We start from the raw sequence: 16363 nt of genomic DNA, 5'->3' as shown, positions 1-16363 counted from the left end.
TTCTGGCTTACTTCACTCTGCATAATAGGCTCCAGTTTCATCCACCTCATCAGAACTGATTCAAATATATTCTTTTTAATGGCTGAGTAATACTCCATTGTGTATATGTACCATAGCTTTCTTATCCATTCATCTGCTGATAGACATCTAGGTTGCTTCCATGTCCTGGCTTTTATAAACAGTGCTGCGATGAACATTGGGGTACACATGTCTCTTTCAATTCTGGTTTCCTCAGTGTGTATGCCCAGCAGTGGGATTGCTGGGTCGTATGGCAGTTCTATTTCCAGTTTTTTAAGGAATCGCCACACTGTTCTCCATAGTGGCTGTACTAGTTTGCATTCCCACCAACAGTGTAAGAGGGTTCCCTTTTCTCCACATCCTCTCCAGCATTTATTGCTTGTAGACTTTTGGATCGCAGCCATTCTGACGGGCGTGAAATGGTACCTCATTGTGGTTTTGATTTGCATTTCTCTGATAATGAGTGATGTTGAGCATCTTTTCATGTGTTTGTTAGCCATCTGTATGTCTTCTTTGGAGAAATGTCTATTTAGTTCTTTGGCCCATTTTTTGATTGGGTCGTTTATTTTTCTGGAATTGAGCTGCAGGAGTTGTGTTTCATCCTCTGCCGCCTTCGCCTTCTGCCTTCAATCTTTCCCAGCATCAGGGTCTTTTCCAATGAGTCGGCTCTTCACATCAGGTGGCCAAAGTATTGGAGTTTCAGCTTCTACATCAGTCTTTCCAATGAATATTCAGGGTTGATTTCCTTTAGGATTGACTGATTTGATCTCCTTTCAGTCCAGGGGACTCTCAACCTTCTGGGAAAATCCAAACAACTGAGATGAGACCAGAGACAAGAGATTCTGTGAGAGAATGTCCACTTTGGTCCATGGAAGATAAATGCCATGATCCTTAACCCCCTTTTGCTCCTCTGTTCTCCTTACCATCCTTCCTACATCATTCCAGTGTCTTCCTACATGCCTTCCTTTCCATAAGGCTTTTAATTTCTATTCTGCTTTCCCCCAGATTTTAACGTGGACAATTTCTCTGAGTATATGCATTTCCTGCAGTGCTGTGTGAGAAATAGATCGCTAGTATCCATCAAACCCCAAAAAGTTCTGGAGCTGCACACCTCCACTAACATCTCTCCTCATCCTCAGCCTTGACTTTAGTACAGGCTAGCTGCACTTCGGGAGAAGCCAATGGCAACCCACTCCAGTACTCTTGCCTGGAAAATCCCATAGACGGAGCAGCCTGGTAGGCTGCAGCCCATGGGGTTGCTAGGAGTTGTACACGACTGAGAGACTTCACTTTCACTTTTCACTTTCTTGCATTGGAGAAGGAAATGGCAACCCACTCCAGTATTCTTGCCTGGAGAATCCCAGGGATAGGTGAGCCTGGTGGGCTGCCATCTATGGGGTCGCACAGAGTTGGACATGACTGAAGCGACTTAGTAGCAGCAGCAGCAGAAGCTGCATTTCAGCATTGGCCTTAGTCATAGATAATCCTCCAAACTATTAAAAGGCAGCTTCCAGCCAACCTTGCAAAATCCATGCATCTTTCCAATTAAACCATGGAAAATTACCAAGTGGAAATCCTTGAGAGTCTTCAACAAGTCCTACTGAGCTTGTAAGTGTTTTATCTGTTGGGATTAAACATTTCATGTCTACATCTGTAATTTTACAGTTGGTGATGGTTGCACTTTGAAATATACCATTAAGAATGTCTTTTCATTCAACTTTATATCACCAAGGAACAGTCTAAAGCACAAATATATATGCAAGGAGAATTATATTAAGACTGCTCAGTGTGTGTTCCCTATTTTAAAATATAATGTGTTTTCCTTGTCTTTTATCCATAATTGCTTCATGGAGATGGAGGCTTTGGTGCTAAAGGTCTTAGTTTTCTTCTGTGACTTACTTTATTCTTTCTCTTCTTGCTGTCACATTCCACTGTAAATGTGGGGAGCAAACATCAAGATGGCCCCAAGTTCAGTTCAGTTCAGTTCAGTCACTCAGTTGTGTCCAACTCTGTGAACCCATGAATTGTAGCATGCCAGGCCTCCCTGTCCATCACCAACTCCCGGAGTTCACTCAAACTCACGTCCATCGAGTTGGTGATGTCATCCAGCCATCTCATCCTCTGTCGTCCCCTTCTCCTCCTGCCCCCAATCCCTCCCAGCATCAGAGTCTTTTCCAATGAGTCAAGTCTTTGCATGAGGTGGCCAAAGTACTGGAGTTTCATCTTCAGCATCATTCCTTTCAAAGAACACCCAGGACTGATCTCCTTTAGAATGGACTGGTTGGATCTCTTTGCAGTCCAAGGGACGCTCAAGAGTCTTCTCCAACACCACAGTTCAAAAGCATCAATTCTTCAGCACTCAGCCTTCTTCACAGTCCAACTCTCACATCCATACATGACCATTGGAAAAACCATAGCTTTAACTAGACAGACCTTTGTTGGCAAAGTAATGTCTCTGCTTTTGAATATACTATCTAGGTTGGTCATAACTTTCCTTCCAAGGAGTAAGCGTCTTTTAATTTCATGGCTGCAATCATGATCTGCAGTGATTATGGAGCCCAGAAAAATTAAGTCTGACACTGTTTCCACTGTTTCCCCATCTATTTGCCATAAAGTGATGGGACCGGATGCCATGATCTTAGTTTTCTGAATGTTGAGCTTTAAGCCAACTTTTTCACTCTCCTCTTTCACTTTCTTCAAGAGGCTTTTTAGTTAGTCATCTCCAAATTGAGATATGCTTCAATGGACTATCCCAAGTCTGACTTTGTGTGCTTCATAGAAAGTGGAGTCTGTGAACAGAAACAGACTCAGAGACTTAAAGAATGAACTTATGGTTTCCAGGAGGATGTGATACTTAGGGAGTTTGGGATGGACAGGTACTCACTGCTATATTTAAAATGGATAACTGCCAAGGACCTACTGTGTAGCACATGGAACTCCACTGAATGTTATGTGGCAGCCTGAGTAAGAGGGGAGTTTGGGGGAGAATGGACAAATGTATATGTATGGCTGAGTTCCTTTGCTGTCCACCAGGAGCTATCACAACATTGTTAATTGGCTATGTGCTGTGCTAAGTCACTTCAGTCATGTCTGACTCTTTGTGACCCTATAGCCCGCCAGGCTCCTGTGTCCATGAGATTCTCCAGGCATAAATAATAATCGAACGGTTCTATGAAGACCTACAAGACCTTTTAGAACTAATATGCAAAAAAAGATGTCCTTTTCATTATAGGGGACTGGAATGCAAAAGTAGGAAGTCAAGAAATACCAGGAGTAACAGGCAAATTTAGCCTTGGAATATGGAATGAAGCAGGGCAAAGACTGATAGAGTTTTGCCAAGAAAATGCACTGGTCATAACAAACACCCTCTTCCAACAACACAAGAGAAGACTCTATACATGGACATCACCAGATGGTCAACACCGAAATCAGATTGATTATATTCTTTGCAGCCAAAGATGGAGAAGCTCTATACAGTCAGCAAAAACAAGACCAGTAGCTGACTGTGGCTCAGACCATGAACTCCTTATTGCCAAATTCAGACTTAAATTGAAGAAAGTAGGGAAAACCACTAGACCATTCAGATATGACCTAAATCAAATCCCTTATGATTATACAGTGGAAGTGAGAAATAGATTTAAGGGACTAGATCTCTTAGATAGAGTGCCTGATGAACAATGGAATGAGGTTCGTGACATTGTACAGGAGACAGGGATCAAGACCATTCCCATAGAAAAGAAATGCAAAAAAGCAAAATGGCTGTCTGGGGAGGCCTTACAAATAGCTGTGAAAAGAAGAGAAGTGAAAAGCAAAGGAGAAAAGGAAAGATATAAACATCTGAATGCAGAGTTCCAAAGAATAGCAAGAAGAGATAAGAAAGCCTTCTTCAGCGATCAATGCAAAGAAATAGAGGAAGACAACAGAATGGGAAAGACTAGAGATCTCTTCAAGAAAATCAGAGATACCAAAGGAACATTTCATGCAAAGCTGGGCTCGATAAAGGACAGAAATGGTATGGACCTAACACAAGCAGAAGATATTAAGAAGAGATGGCAAGAATACACAGTAGAACTGTACAAGAAAGATCTTCACAACCCAGATAATCACGATGGTGTGATCACTGACCTAGAGCCAGACATCCTGGAATGTGAAGTCAAGTGGGCCTTAGAAAGCATCACTAGGAACAAAGCTAGTGGAGGTTATGGAATTCCAGTTGAGCTATTCCAAATCCTGAAAGATGATGCTGTGAAAGTGCTGCACTCAATATGCCAGCACATTTGGAAAACTCAGCAGTGGCCACAGGACTGGAAAAGGTCAGTTTTCTTTCCAATCCCAAAGGCAATGCCAAAGAATGCTCAAACTACTGCACAACTGCACTCATCTCACACGCTAGTAAAGTAATGCTCAAAATTCTCCAAGCCAGGCTTCAGCAATATGTGAACCGTGAACTTCCTGATGTTCAAGCTGCTTTTAGAAAAGGCAGAGGAACCAGAGATCAAATTGCCAACATCCGCTGGATCATGGAAAAAGCAAGAGAGTTCCAGAAAAACATCTATTTCTGCTTTATTGACTATGCCAAAGCCTTTGACTGTGTGGATCACAATCAACTGTGGAAAATTCTGAAAGAGATGGGAATACCAGACCACCTGACCTGCCTCTTGAGAAATTTGTATGCAGGTCAGGAAGCAAAAGTTAGAACTGGACATGGAACAACAGACTGGTTCCAAATAGGAAAAGGAGTACGTCAAGGCTGTATATTGTCATCCTGTTTATTTAACTTCTATGCAGAGTACATCATGAGAAATGCTGGACTGGAAGAAACACAAGCTGGAATCAAGATTGCCGGGAGAAATATCAATAACCTCAGATATGCAGATGACACCACCCTTATGGCAGAAAGTGAAGAGGAACTAAAAAGCCTCTTGGTGAAGGTGAAAGAGGAGAGTGAAAAAGTTGGCTTAAAGCTCAACATTCAGAAAACGAAGATCATGGCATTCAGTCCCATCACTTCATGGGAAATAGATGGGGAAACAGTGTCAGACTTTATTTTTCTGGGCTCCAAAATCATTGCAGATGGTGACTGCAGCCATGAAATTAAAAGGCGCTTACTCCTTGGAAGGAAAGTTATGACCGACCTAGATAGCATATTCAAAAGCAGAGACATTACTTTGCCAGCAAAGGTTCGTGTAGTTAAGGCTATGGTTTTCCAATGGTCATGTATGGATGTGAGAGTTGGCCTGTGAAGAAGGCTGAGTGCTGAAGAATTGATGCTTTTGAATTGTGGTGTTGGAGAAGACTCTTGAGAGTCCCTTGGACTGCAAGGAGATCCAACCAGTCCATTCTGAAGGAGATTAGCCTTGGGATTTCTTTGGAAGGAATGATGCTGAAGCTGAAACTCCAGTACTTTGGCCACCTCATGCGAAGTCTTGACTCATTGGAAAAGACTCTGATGCTGGGAGGGATTGGGGGCAGGAGGAGAAGGGGACGACAGAGGATGAGATGCCTGGATGGCATCACTGACTCGATGGACGTGAGTTTGAGTGAACTCCGGGAGTTGGTGATGGACAGGGAGGCCTGGCGTGCTGTGATTCATGGGGTTGCAAAGAGTCGGACACGACTGAGCGACTGAACTGACTGATAAAATACACAATAGGTTTTGAAGGCAGTACAAGGAGAGTGTAAAATAGTTTATTAATATTTTATATTGATTATATATTGAAATAGCATTAAAAAATAAAGTATATTATTAAAATTAATTTTACCTATTTCTTCTTAGTTTATAAAATGTGCTACTAGAGAATTTTTAATTGCACAGGTAGCTCCCAGCACATTTCCATTGGACAGCGCTGCTGTAGAGTTTAAGAAACAATCAGGTATAAGCACTGTAGATGTAGGTAGCCGGCATCCTGAGAATGAGTGGACCATCAGTGTGGACTGATAGCGGGCTCCACACTGACATCCTGTTTGGTGAGCCCTGCTTGTACACTGTCCTTGCCCATTATTTGCCGAGCCCTGAAGCCACTTCTTTGCAAACAAGATCCAGAGCAACTGACTTGATGAAGCTGTTGTCTCCTGAGCACTGGGGTGGAGGAAATCATTGGTGCCCACCTGTCTGTGCCCATGTGCCACTCTTCAGAGTAATGATGAGCAGAGCTTCGGGAGAAGCTGTTTAAGAGTCAAGTGAGTCTGTTGGAAGTGACTGAGTTAGCAACAGTGGAGAGAGTTACCCTGAAAGGAAGATACCTGCATTTTTACCATCAGTTATGATGATGTAGGAAATGGCACCCCACTCCAGTACTTTTGCCTGGAAAATTCCATGGATAGGGGAACCTTGTAGGCTGCAATCCATGGGGTCTCGAAGAGTGGGACACGACTGAGCGACTTCACTTTCACTTTTCACTTTCATGCATTGGAGAAGGAAATGGCAACCCACTCCAGTGTTCCTGTCTGGAGAATCCCAGGGACGGGGGAGCCTGGTGGGCTGCCGTCTATGGGGTCACACAGAGTCAGGCACAACTGAAGTGACTTAGCAACAGCAACAGCATGATGATGCATTGGGGTCACTGGGAGAAGATGGCAAGAAAGTGAAATACGAGTAGGAAGGGACTTCTGTTTATGGAGCACCATCCTTGGAGCAGACACCCTGCTGGTGCTGTTTGTAGAGCGCCTTGGACGAGGTCACTATTCTCAGAGCTCTCTGGTGGAAGAAGGCTAGATTTTTGGAACCAGCATTACATGCTGGACTTTTGTGGGGCAGGGTCCCTGAGGAGACAGGGCCCCAAGAGATCCGCTGGTCAGTGACCTGGGAGATGATCTCAGTAAAATGGCAAGCCCATGCTCTAGGGGTTAGAATTGTCTTTTTTTTTTTTTTTTTTTTTTTAAGTTTATTTATTTGACTGCATTGGGTCTTGGTTGCAGTACGTGGGATCTTTGTTGTGGCTCAGAGACTCACTAACTGTGGCTCATTCCAGAGTGTGTGGGTTCAGTAGTCGTGAGGCATGGGCTTAGTGGCTCTGAGGCACATGAAATCTTACTTCCCTGATCAGGGACTGAACCTGTGTCCCCTGCATTGGAAGGCAGATTCTTAACTACTGGACCACTAGGGAAGTCCTTTGGGCTTTTTTGCTGCTAGAAAGTTAATGAGTCAAATAGTTGGGATTTTTGATGATATTCTCTTCAACTCTGACTATGACTATTAACCTAATGAATATGAATGAAAATTGTCTTTCAGAAAATAACAAATTCACCCCAGAAGTTAATCAGCTGCAGAAAAGAAGAGGTAGAAGCCTGTGTGACCTCAGGGCTCTCTTCTGAGGAGCTCCTCAAGGCCTGGATCTAGCAGATGAAGCCGAGAAATCTGGGCTGCAGGACGCAGAAACCACGAGGGGAAAGGCCGCACTTCTTTTCCTTCAAGGACAAAAGACAAGAGAAGAGCCTGCCACGTCCACGTCTAGAAGCAGCTGTCAGAGGCAGGGTGGTATGGCTGATGGAGTGCTAAGAGGGGGTCAGAGGATGTGACCTCCAACGCTGGATCTCTGCCATCTACTAGCAGGATGACTCTGGGGGAAAATGACTTAGTCTCTCTGCTCCTCTGTGCAATGGTTAACTACTTGACCATTAAACCGTATGTGTATATATATCCATATTATCTCTCTGCCACTTGCAGAGCTGTCGGGAAATTGGCAACATTGTACACTGTGATTAGTTCTGCTTTTCTGACGAGCAGCAGGTCCATGTGTAACAGGGATGATCAGAGACTACATGAGCAATGGCCACTTTCCTGGAGGAAACTTGGAAGACAAAAGGAAGGGTGGGTGCAACGAGGTTGATTTCACTTCAAGCCAAATGCCTGTACTTGCATGTGGGCTAAGTCACTTCAGTCTTGTCTGACTCTTTGTGACTCTATGGACTGTAGCCCGCCTGTGCGGAGGTGACTGAATGGCTCAGCCAGCAATAAGATCTGTGGCCTAGAGGGAGACTACAGCCCCACTGAAAATGGGCCTGTGCAGGGTGAATAGGGTGTTCACGCTGAGGACAGCAGCTGAAATGAGTGTGTATGATGAGATGAGACTGCAAAAAGCTGTCGATCGTAAATGTAATGTTTTCTGTGCTCCTTTTTCCTGTGGAGTTGTTATAGTACAGCATGAAAAATAAAAAGAGGTCACCTTGGGGAATCATTTTGGTTTCTTCCAAAACAGTGGTCTTTAGGGTTCGAGTTACATCATCAACCTTGAGTCCAGGCTGCATGAAGGCCACCTTTGGTTAGGATGTTGGGGGTAAGCCCAGGTAGGGGATGGAGCAGGGGTAGAGTGGGGGACAGCGTCTGGCTGCATGGGGGCTCTGACTGAGGCAAGGTGCTCCTGGCTATTCCTGGGGGCCTCACACTACAGGAAATCCCTTGGGGAACTCTTTTAAGATAGCCCCTCAGGGTGTCCTTAATTTTCCCGGCATGTTCGTCCTGGACCCATGACTGAAGCCTCTTCCTGACCCTCTCGCCCACCAGGTGAGGAAGAGTCAGGGTCAGAGAAGGGATGGAGGGGGAGTCTCTTGAAGGCTGAAGCAATTGTTGGGCAAAGCCTGGGTCTCCCTTCATAGACCCCACCCTTCCCAGCTCTGGAGCCTCTGAGCTGGTTTGTTTCCACCCCCACTTCCTGGGCCCTTTCCAGCCAGCCTTGAGGTGGAGACAATCTAACTGCTTCAGCCAGGTGTTTCCCCTATAAGGCAGAGGCCCCCAGCCCTTTCTCCACCTGGGCAGGGGTTTCCAGGGGCCAGAGGAGGGGCTCTCTCTTAAGATGAGATCACTGGAGATCTTCTCTTTTGTACCATTTTGTATGCTTCTGAGTTGTTCAATTCTTTTATGAAGAGTATATGTTCATTTTACCTTTGGCCAAACTGGAATCCCACTCCAGTTTGGAGTGGCAAATGGCAACCCACTCCAGTACTCTTGCCTGGAAAATCCCATGGATGGATGGAGGAGCCAGCTAGGCTACAGTCCATGGGGTCGCAAAGAGTTGGACACGACTGAGCGACTTCACTTTCACTTTCTTTCTTTCTAAACTGGAATCATATTTTCAGTATGCAGGAATAAGGACTCTACTACTCCACCAGTCATGACCCTCTCCTTCTTATCCCCTGTCCTCCACCCTCGGGCCACAGTTGCCCTGTCACCTGTCCAGACCCAGAACTCAGAAATGACCGCTGACTTCCCTCTGCTTGCATCCCTCTCACAGCTAGTTCCCTTGCCCATCCACCTTGCAGGTTTATACAGGTATCCAGACATTTCCCTCAATTATCGTATTGTCCTTCCATGTCCCCAGAATCATTTATGGAAGTCTGACCATGCACCAAACATTTAGCTGGTCCTTGAGAGTAGAGGGGCGCCCTCCTCCATAGCTGGCCATTCCATTTTCCCTGGAATACTGGTATTTTGACTCCTTGGCCTCTCCTCCGATTGATTTACCTCTATCACCCGGATTCTTCAATGAGTGAAAGGGGTGTGATTAGTAACTACAACAAGAATACTGACCATCTCTCACAGTCCTTGATGATGCTCAACGAGCAGATGCTCCTGATCCCAGAGTCAAGCACATTTTTCTTAGTCCTGCCTTCAGATGCTGCCAGGGTCCAAGGAACAAAATCCTGGTTCTGTGAGGCTTACCTTTGGATGGTGGGGCCGGGGGGAGGAATAATAATAAAATAATAACAGTATTTGTTATTATTAGGTGAATTATCTAGAATATTGGGAGTGTGTAAGTCCTATGGGAAGATGACAAGATGGAGCAGAAAATGGAGGGGTGGGGTGAGGGCAGATTGCAGCTTCCTCTGAATGAAAATAAATGGAAACAGGAGAACCACAATGCTAGTTAAGTCCTTCCACAGTGTGGGGGACTAAGCGTGTGTGTGCTAACTCACGTCAGTTGTGTCCTGAAGTGCAGGACACTATGGACTGTAGCCCTCCAGGCTCTTCTGTCCATGGGATTCTCCAGGCAAGAATACTGGAGTGGGTTGCCATGTCCTCCTCCAGGGGATCTTTCTGACCCAGGAATTAGAACCCACATTTCCCACATTGTGGGTGGAATCTTTACTGCTGAGCCACTGGGGAAGCTCAGATTAAGTATGACTCTAGAGCAAATGGTTTGGCAACAAGTCCTAAGGAGTGTGCAGCCTAAAACAGAAACTTCACTCAGTATTTCTACTGTTTGTACTGACAGTGTATTTTTTTTTTTTTTGAGCTATTCTCTTAAGCTGTCACAGCAAGTAAATAATTATGTTTATTTAGATAGGAAGCTAGATTTCAGGATTAGTGAAAGGGAAGGTCAATGGTACACTCAGTTATTTGAGTTGGAGCAGTGTACTACTGGAACCGAATTGAGTCTATCCATATGAAGTCATGCCTTTATAAAACATGACATTAGAAGTAGATTTCCTTTTGGGCTTTTTGCCACGGAAGTGGCCTAGTTGCAATGTACTCCATATTTTGCTTTTTTTTTGTTGTTATTTTTCTCTCAAAAGGAGCCAGGGTTTCTTGGAGCAATGTCTGATTCCATACCTGGTCTGGGGTAGAAATGAGCAAGATAATAATGCCAGGACACTTACACCTTGTTAGGCCAGAAGCAAAAAGCTTTAAATAATTGGGTCATTCAAAATTATGCAAGGAATCAATCTAAAAGAGGTAAATTTGCCTCAGCCAAAGTTGGGACAATGTGAACATCAAAAGGAGAATACTGGCTGATATCAATGGGCATAACGCATTTGCAAAGTCACGGGTCCATAACTGTACACGAAAAGAGCAAATGTTAATACAATGAATTCTCAAAGAAGATGAATAAAATGTATTTCTACTGAGTCTTGTTATTGAATCCTGTTGGGCTTGTTGACTCACTGTATCTAAGAAGCATACCTGTAAATGCAAACTGGTAAATGTAGCTACATCGGTCAGAAGGCGTTCTTCTCCACCACCCTTCCCTGGCCCAGGCCATGACCTGCTGAATGCCTGCAACAGCCTCCCCTTCCAGTCTCTGCACTTGCCCATCTCCTGTCTTTCCAGGGATTCCCTGGCAAAACTCTTTTAAAATTTCCTATTATAGACTAGCTTCTGTGCTACCCTTCCCCATCTCTTAATTTTTCTAATTTTTCTGTGTGCCCTGTTTTTTACCTTTGGCTAAATTCCTGTGGGCGCTCAGAGTTCTCAGTTTCCTTGGAATCTGGCCTGACAGGGTCCCTTTAGGGACCAGCTTCTGAGCCCACCTGGAGTGGGGACCTCATCACGTCCACGGGTGTCTGGCGCCACCTAGTGTTGGGTGCTGGAAATTCCTTCTTTTGTTCCCATTTGCCTGGAAGTGCCCTGGGCTTCCTGGAGAGAGAAAAGGAAAACTCAGGCAAATTTCCTAGAATGAGAACTGCAGAACTTCCGTGGGCTTGGTCCCTGGCAAACCTCCACCATCGTCAGGGAATTTAGAATTTAGCAGACACCATATCCTCACTCGTGCTCAGTCTGCCCCTTGCACTCCATGAAGTGCTCTGCTCAGTGCTCCCGTGGCTCTCCCTCCTGGCTGGACCCTGGCCTCTGCCTCAGGCCTCTGTCTACCAGTCTTTCCTCTGTGCTGCCCTTCCATACCTCTTTAAAAAACAGTTTTTGATATTTTCTCCTGTATTCTATAGCCTATCTCAGGGTTTAAGTGACTTTTTTGGGTGGTGGTGGGGTTTGTGTCCATGACAGGGGAGTCGTATTAAACCATTTTGGCACCCAGACTGTGATATTTGGAACCGGCACACAAGAGGTGAACCCAAATTACAGTTTTCTCTTGCTGGCTGTCAGGTCCTCAAGGATCAAACAAAAAAGCCCGGAAAAATCTATCTTTCCTGTAGGTGGGAGCACACGCAGGTGGGAGCAGGAGGGAAGACACAGCCCCTTCTGCCTCCTTCAGCGAGGGGCCACCAGCGCAGGAGCGGCAGTAAAACCCCGTGAAGGACCCTGGAGGAAAAACTGAGACACCTTGCCAGGCACCTGCAGAAAGCCCCCAGAGCCAAAGGACAAACTCTCCTATGGGAGGAGGTTCGTGTCCCCGGTCCCTCCATTGGAGCCCACTGGGGAAATTTTAAAAAGCAACCTTAAAAAAATCTGACTGTTGAAAAAAATAAGGGCCTGTGTAAACCGAAGTAACTTCTATATTTGCTCCTATGCTTTCAAATCACCCATCTACAAGGTGGCCACATATCTCCAAATTTCCTGGGGATGCCAGCAAGTCTTCTGCCAAACTGTCTACTGATGTTACTACAGATTTCTAGCCTTAGGAGATCACACCCCAGAGCGGGGGGGCCCCCTGATGCCATCCCACCTACATTACCCACACTGAAGGGCTTTCCCAGGTGATGCCCATTTCACTGAAGACTTTGGAATCTTGCACTTAGAAACAGGTCAAAATGAAATAGCCCTCAGGTTAAGCCTAGGTTGGGCTGCTCTGGTAGCTCAGGTGGTAAAGAATCTGCCTGCAATGTGGGAGACCGGGGTACACTCTCTGGGTTGGGAAGATCCCTGGAGAAGGGAATGGCTACCTATTCCAGTATTCTTACCTGGAGAAGTCCATGGACAGAGGAGTCCAGAGGGCTACAGTCCATGAGGTTGCAAAGAGTCAGTCATGACTGAGTGACTAACACACTTAAGCCTAGGTTATGGAGGGCCAGTGGGGTGGAAGAATTACTGTATTTTAAATGAGGAGTTTTAATTTAGCAGATGGCAACAAGTAGATGCTAAAATTTTAATATGGGTAACTGTAAGCAGCTCAGTTTTAATTTATGAGATAATCTCTTTGCCTGAGAAAAGGATTTGTCTCCTTTCTCTCTCCTTTCCTCGCTTTCTTTTTCCCTCCTGCCTTTCCTTCCTTTATACCTACTTCCTCTCTCTCTCTCTCCTTTCCTTCCCCTCCCTCTTTCCTTCCTTTTTCTCTTTGTTTCCTTTTCTAACAAAGTTTTAAACTCTGAAGGAGAATTTTAACTTGGGGTTGGCAAAGACAACCTTTAGGTTGAAGAACTGATAAGAAGTTTGGGTCTGAGGTGTGGTTCTAAATGTGTTGCCTAAAAGCCAAAAGCCCAGGCCCTAGAGAAGGGTATGGTGTTGGATGTGGCTGCGAACATGCAGGGCGTGGGTCTGGACTTCCCACATACCCCAGTGGGCAGCGCTCACACCCCTCTCCTTTCCGCTCTTACCCTACTTGGTTGTTAGAGCTTCAAGACTTGGGGGGATCAGCCAAGGCCAAGCTGGGCTGAAGGTGCAGCCCCTGGAGGGAGCAGAAGCCCAGTGAGCAGCACGCTGGAGGCCGAGAGCTCATTGAGTCTGAAGGAGGAGCAGTCTGACCTCCGTGTTATCAGCGTTTGCACCTGAGATTTTATCTGAACGTCCTGAGGCCCCCCTCAAGTTTCTTACATGAGGAGGAGGGCTTGGGGAGGCCTCTGGAACTGTGGCTCTCCAGGACATTGCTCCGGCCTGCCCTGTGTCAGCTCCTGTGAGGAAGTGACCACTCTTCTCGGTATGACAGGACAGGAGAGGATAAGATTTCTGCTTTAGTCACTAATAAGAAAACTCCTCCTATCACAGGGAAAGTGTTCCCACTTTGGAAATGGGCTTGACCACTCTGTGAAGACTGAGATTGTTGCCAAAACCTTGGCTCTCTGTGCACTAATGCCGAACAGAATATGGAGACCGAGTTATGGAAGAGAAAGAAAGAGTGCCTTTATTACTTGGCCAGGTAAAGGGGAAAAACAGAAAGCTAGTGCTTCAAGAACTGTGCCTCCTGCCCTGGTGAGTAGGGAAAGGTTATACAGTCAGGCAGGAGATTGTGATAAGGATCAAGACGGTACCAGGCGGCATTAGTGGTGAAGCACCCGCCTGCCAGCGCAGGAGACCTAAGAGACGTGGGTTCAATCCCTGGGTTGGGCAGATCCTCTGGAGAGGGCATGGCAACTCACTCCAGTATTCTTGCTTGGATAATCCCATGGACAGAGGAGCCTAGCTGGCTATAGTCCACGGGGTTGCCAAGAGTTGGGCACGACTGAAGTGACTTAGCATGCATATTCTTCTTTCTTCTGCAGTTTCAAAAGGGTGGGTTGTTAACAAGATTAGGGTATGTGCAGGGTTCTAGGAGAAGGCAATGGCACCCCACTCCAGTACTCTTGCCTGGAAAATCCCATGGTCGGAGGAGCCTGGTAGGCTGCAGTCCATGGGGTTGCTGAGAGTCGGACACGACTGAGCGACTTCACTTTCACTTTTCACTTTCATGCACTGGAGAAGGAAATGGCACCCCACTCCAGTGTTCTTGCCTGGAGAATCCCAGGGAAGGGGAGCCTGGTGGGCTGCCGTCTATGGGGTCACACAGAGTCGGACACGACTAAAGCGATTTAGCAGCAGCAGCAGCAGCAGGGTCCTGGTAGTCCTCTCCTAATATTGATGAGTTTCTGCCTCAGGTGGTTTCATTGCTGCTTCTCCTTTGATTAGCAACTGTTCTGCCCTTTGGAACTCAGAGAAGGTCATGGAGTCTGGAGTCTTGGCTACAAGGAATGGGGAACAAAAAGGCCTCCATGCCCAGGAGTCCCACAAGGCCCTGCTTGGCATCAATGACTGGGTCTGGGATATGTGTCTTCTTTTTTTAAAAATTTATTTATTTATGTGAATGTGTCAGGTCTTGGTTGCAGCATGCAGGTTCTCTAGTTGTGGTACACAGGCTCTAGAGCACGGGCTCAGCAGATGCTGCACACTGGCCCGATTGCCCTGTTGCAAGTGGGATCCCAGTTCCCTGACCAGGGATCAAACCTGAGTCCCGTGCAGTGGAAGGCAGACTCTTAACCACTGGACCACCAGGGGAGTCCCTGGGGCATGCTTCTTGCTTGTCTAGCTCAGTAGCGTCTGAGACGTGCCTGGAAGACCTTGATCAAAATGGTGGAGAGAGCACACATCAAATCCTCTCTGTAACCTCACAGAGGAGTAATTGATGAAATTTATACACACACACATACACACACACAATAAATCAGTGAATCAATCAATCTTTGTGACTAATAATGAAGAATAAGCCTACTGTGTGGGCTGGTGAAATGTAGCCCAAGGGTAGAGGTACCGGGTATACTGTCCACAGGGTGGGCCTCAAGACTCATGTGAGAACAGAGATGAGTGCACCCCATGCTTGGCAGGAGAGTGGACCTGTGCTCGCTGCATGAAACTGAGGTAGTGGCTGGTTGTCTTGCCTATCCAGTGGATGGGGGCTGAAAAAGCTCCAGAGATGTGCTGCTTGCCCATGCTGCTGGAAGAAAAAGAGGGATCTTTGTTAAATTGAGGAACTGGGCTAGTCAAACAAGGGATGCAGCACCTGGAATCGTGTTGGCTGAGAGCAAACGTATGAAAGTCCGTAACTGAAGACCCAGTCCTGAGTGTGCAAACCAGGAAGAATGGTCTAAGTCAGCTGCAGAGGTGCTTACCAAGCAAGGACTTGTTCATGGAAAAAACCTGGCAGAATGAGCTGAGGAACAAAAGTGACAAAGAACATTGGGAGGCATACTTTATAGACTCAATGAATAAGAATTCATAACAGAAGGGATGGAAATAATAGATAGCTTGAAAATCTAAAACTCATGGAATCTCTCCCACCCTTCCTTAAATTTAGTGGTGGCATTTTTTCCCCCTGCCCGTTGAGACTATTTTGCTTAATTCTGGACAACCGAAAGCGCTACAGTCATTTTAACTAGGAGTTTGCATTCGTAATTAAAATTGCCTCTTCCCAGATAGTAATAAAAACTCTGAACTCTCTCGGGAGCTATAAAGCTTCTTTTGTCTTTGGGAGGTGGCTTCCTTACTTCAGGGAAGGGTGCGGTCAGTTTCTATCTCTTAAACCTCCTTCTCCTTCACCTGCTGCCATTGTGCACATCTGAGATTGGAGTTCAAGAAGCGGGGATGGTAAAGGGGGAGCAGGAAGGGTCTTACTTCATTGTAACAGTTAAAATCTAGATTTGGGATCCCTGAGACTGGCTGAGATTTAAAGCTGATTCTCCTGTGAGTAGTTTTGTGAGTTCTTTATAAGGTTTTCCTGCTGAAACTCTCAAACTTTGAGCCCCAGATGCTGCTGCTAAGTCACTTCAGTCGTGTCCGACTCTGTGCGACCGAGTGGACGGCAATGAATTTTGTTTTTCCAGCTTGTGATGGTTAACTTTATGTGTCAACTTGGCTGGGCCATGAAGTGCCCAGATATTTGGATAAACATGATTCTGGGTGTGTCTGTGGGAGTGTTTCTGGATGAGATTAATGTTTGAGTTGGTAGACTGGGTAAAGCACACTGCCCCTCCCATGATGGGTGGGCCT

General features: G+C 45.9%; 1 protein-coding gene across 2 annotated transcripts in view; it reads left to right on the top strand.

Annotated features, from left to right (window-relative positions):
* Window positions 1-8192, top strand: part of IL20RB (interleukin 20 receptor subunit beta) — a 40569-nt gene extending 32377 nt beyond the window's left edge. For both annotated transcript variants that reach the window (XM_055569588.1, XM_055569587.1), the window contains exon 7: window positions 7250-8192. In XM_055569588.1, coding sequence (XP_055425563.1) covers window positions 7250-7357 — 108 coding nt within the window. In that variant the 3' untranslated portion in view covers window positions 7358-8192. The remainder of the gene's footprint in view (window positions 1-7249) is intronic.
* Window positions 8193-16363: the final 8171 nt, after the last annotated feature.

The sequence above is a fragment of the Bubalus kerabau genome, chromosome 2 (genome assembly GCF_029407905.1).
Source record: "Bubalus kerabau isolate K-KA32 ecotype Philippines breed swamp buffalo chromosome 2, PCC_UOA_SB_1v2, whole genome shotgun sequence".
NCBI lineage: Eukaryota > Metazoa > Chordata > Mammalia > Artiodactyla > Bovidae > Bubalus > Bubalus kerabau.
Note: the sequence above shows the minus strand (reverse complement) of the source record. Positions and strands in the feature narration are given on the sequence as shown.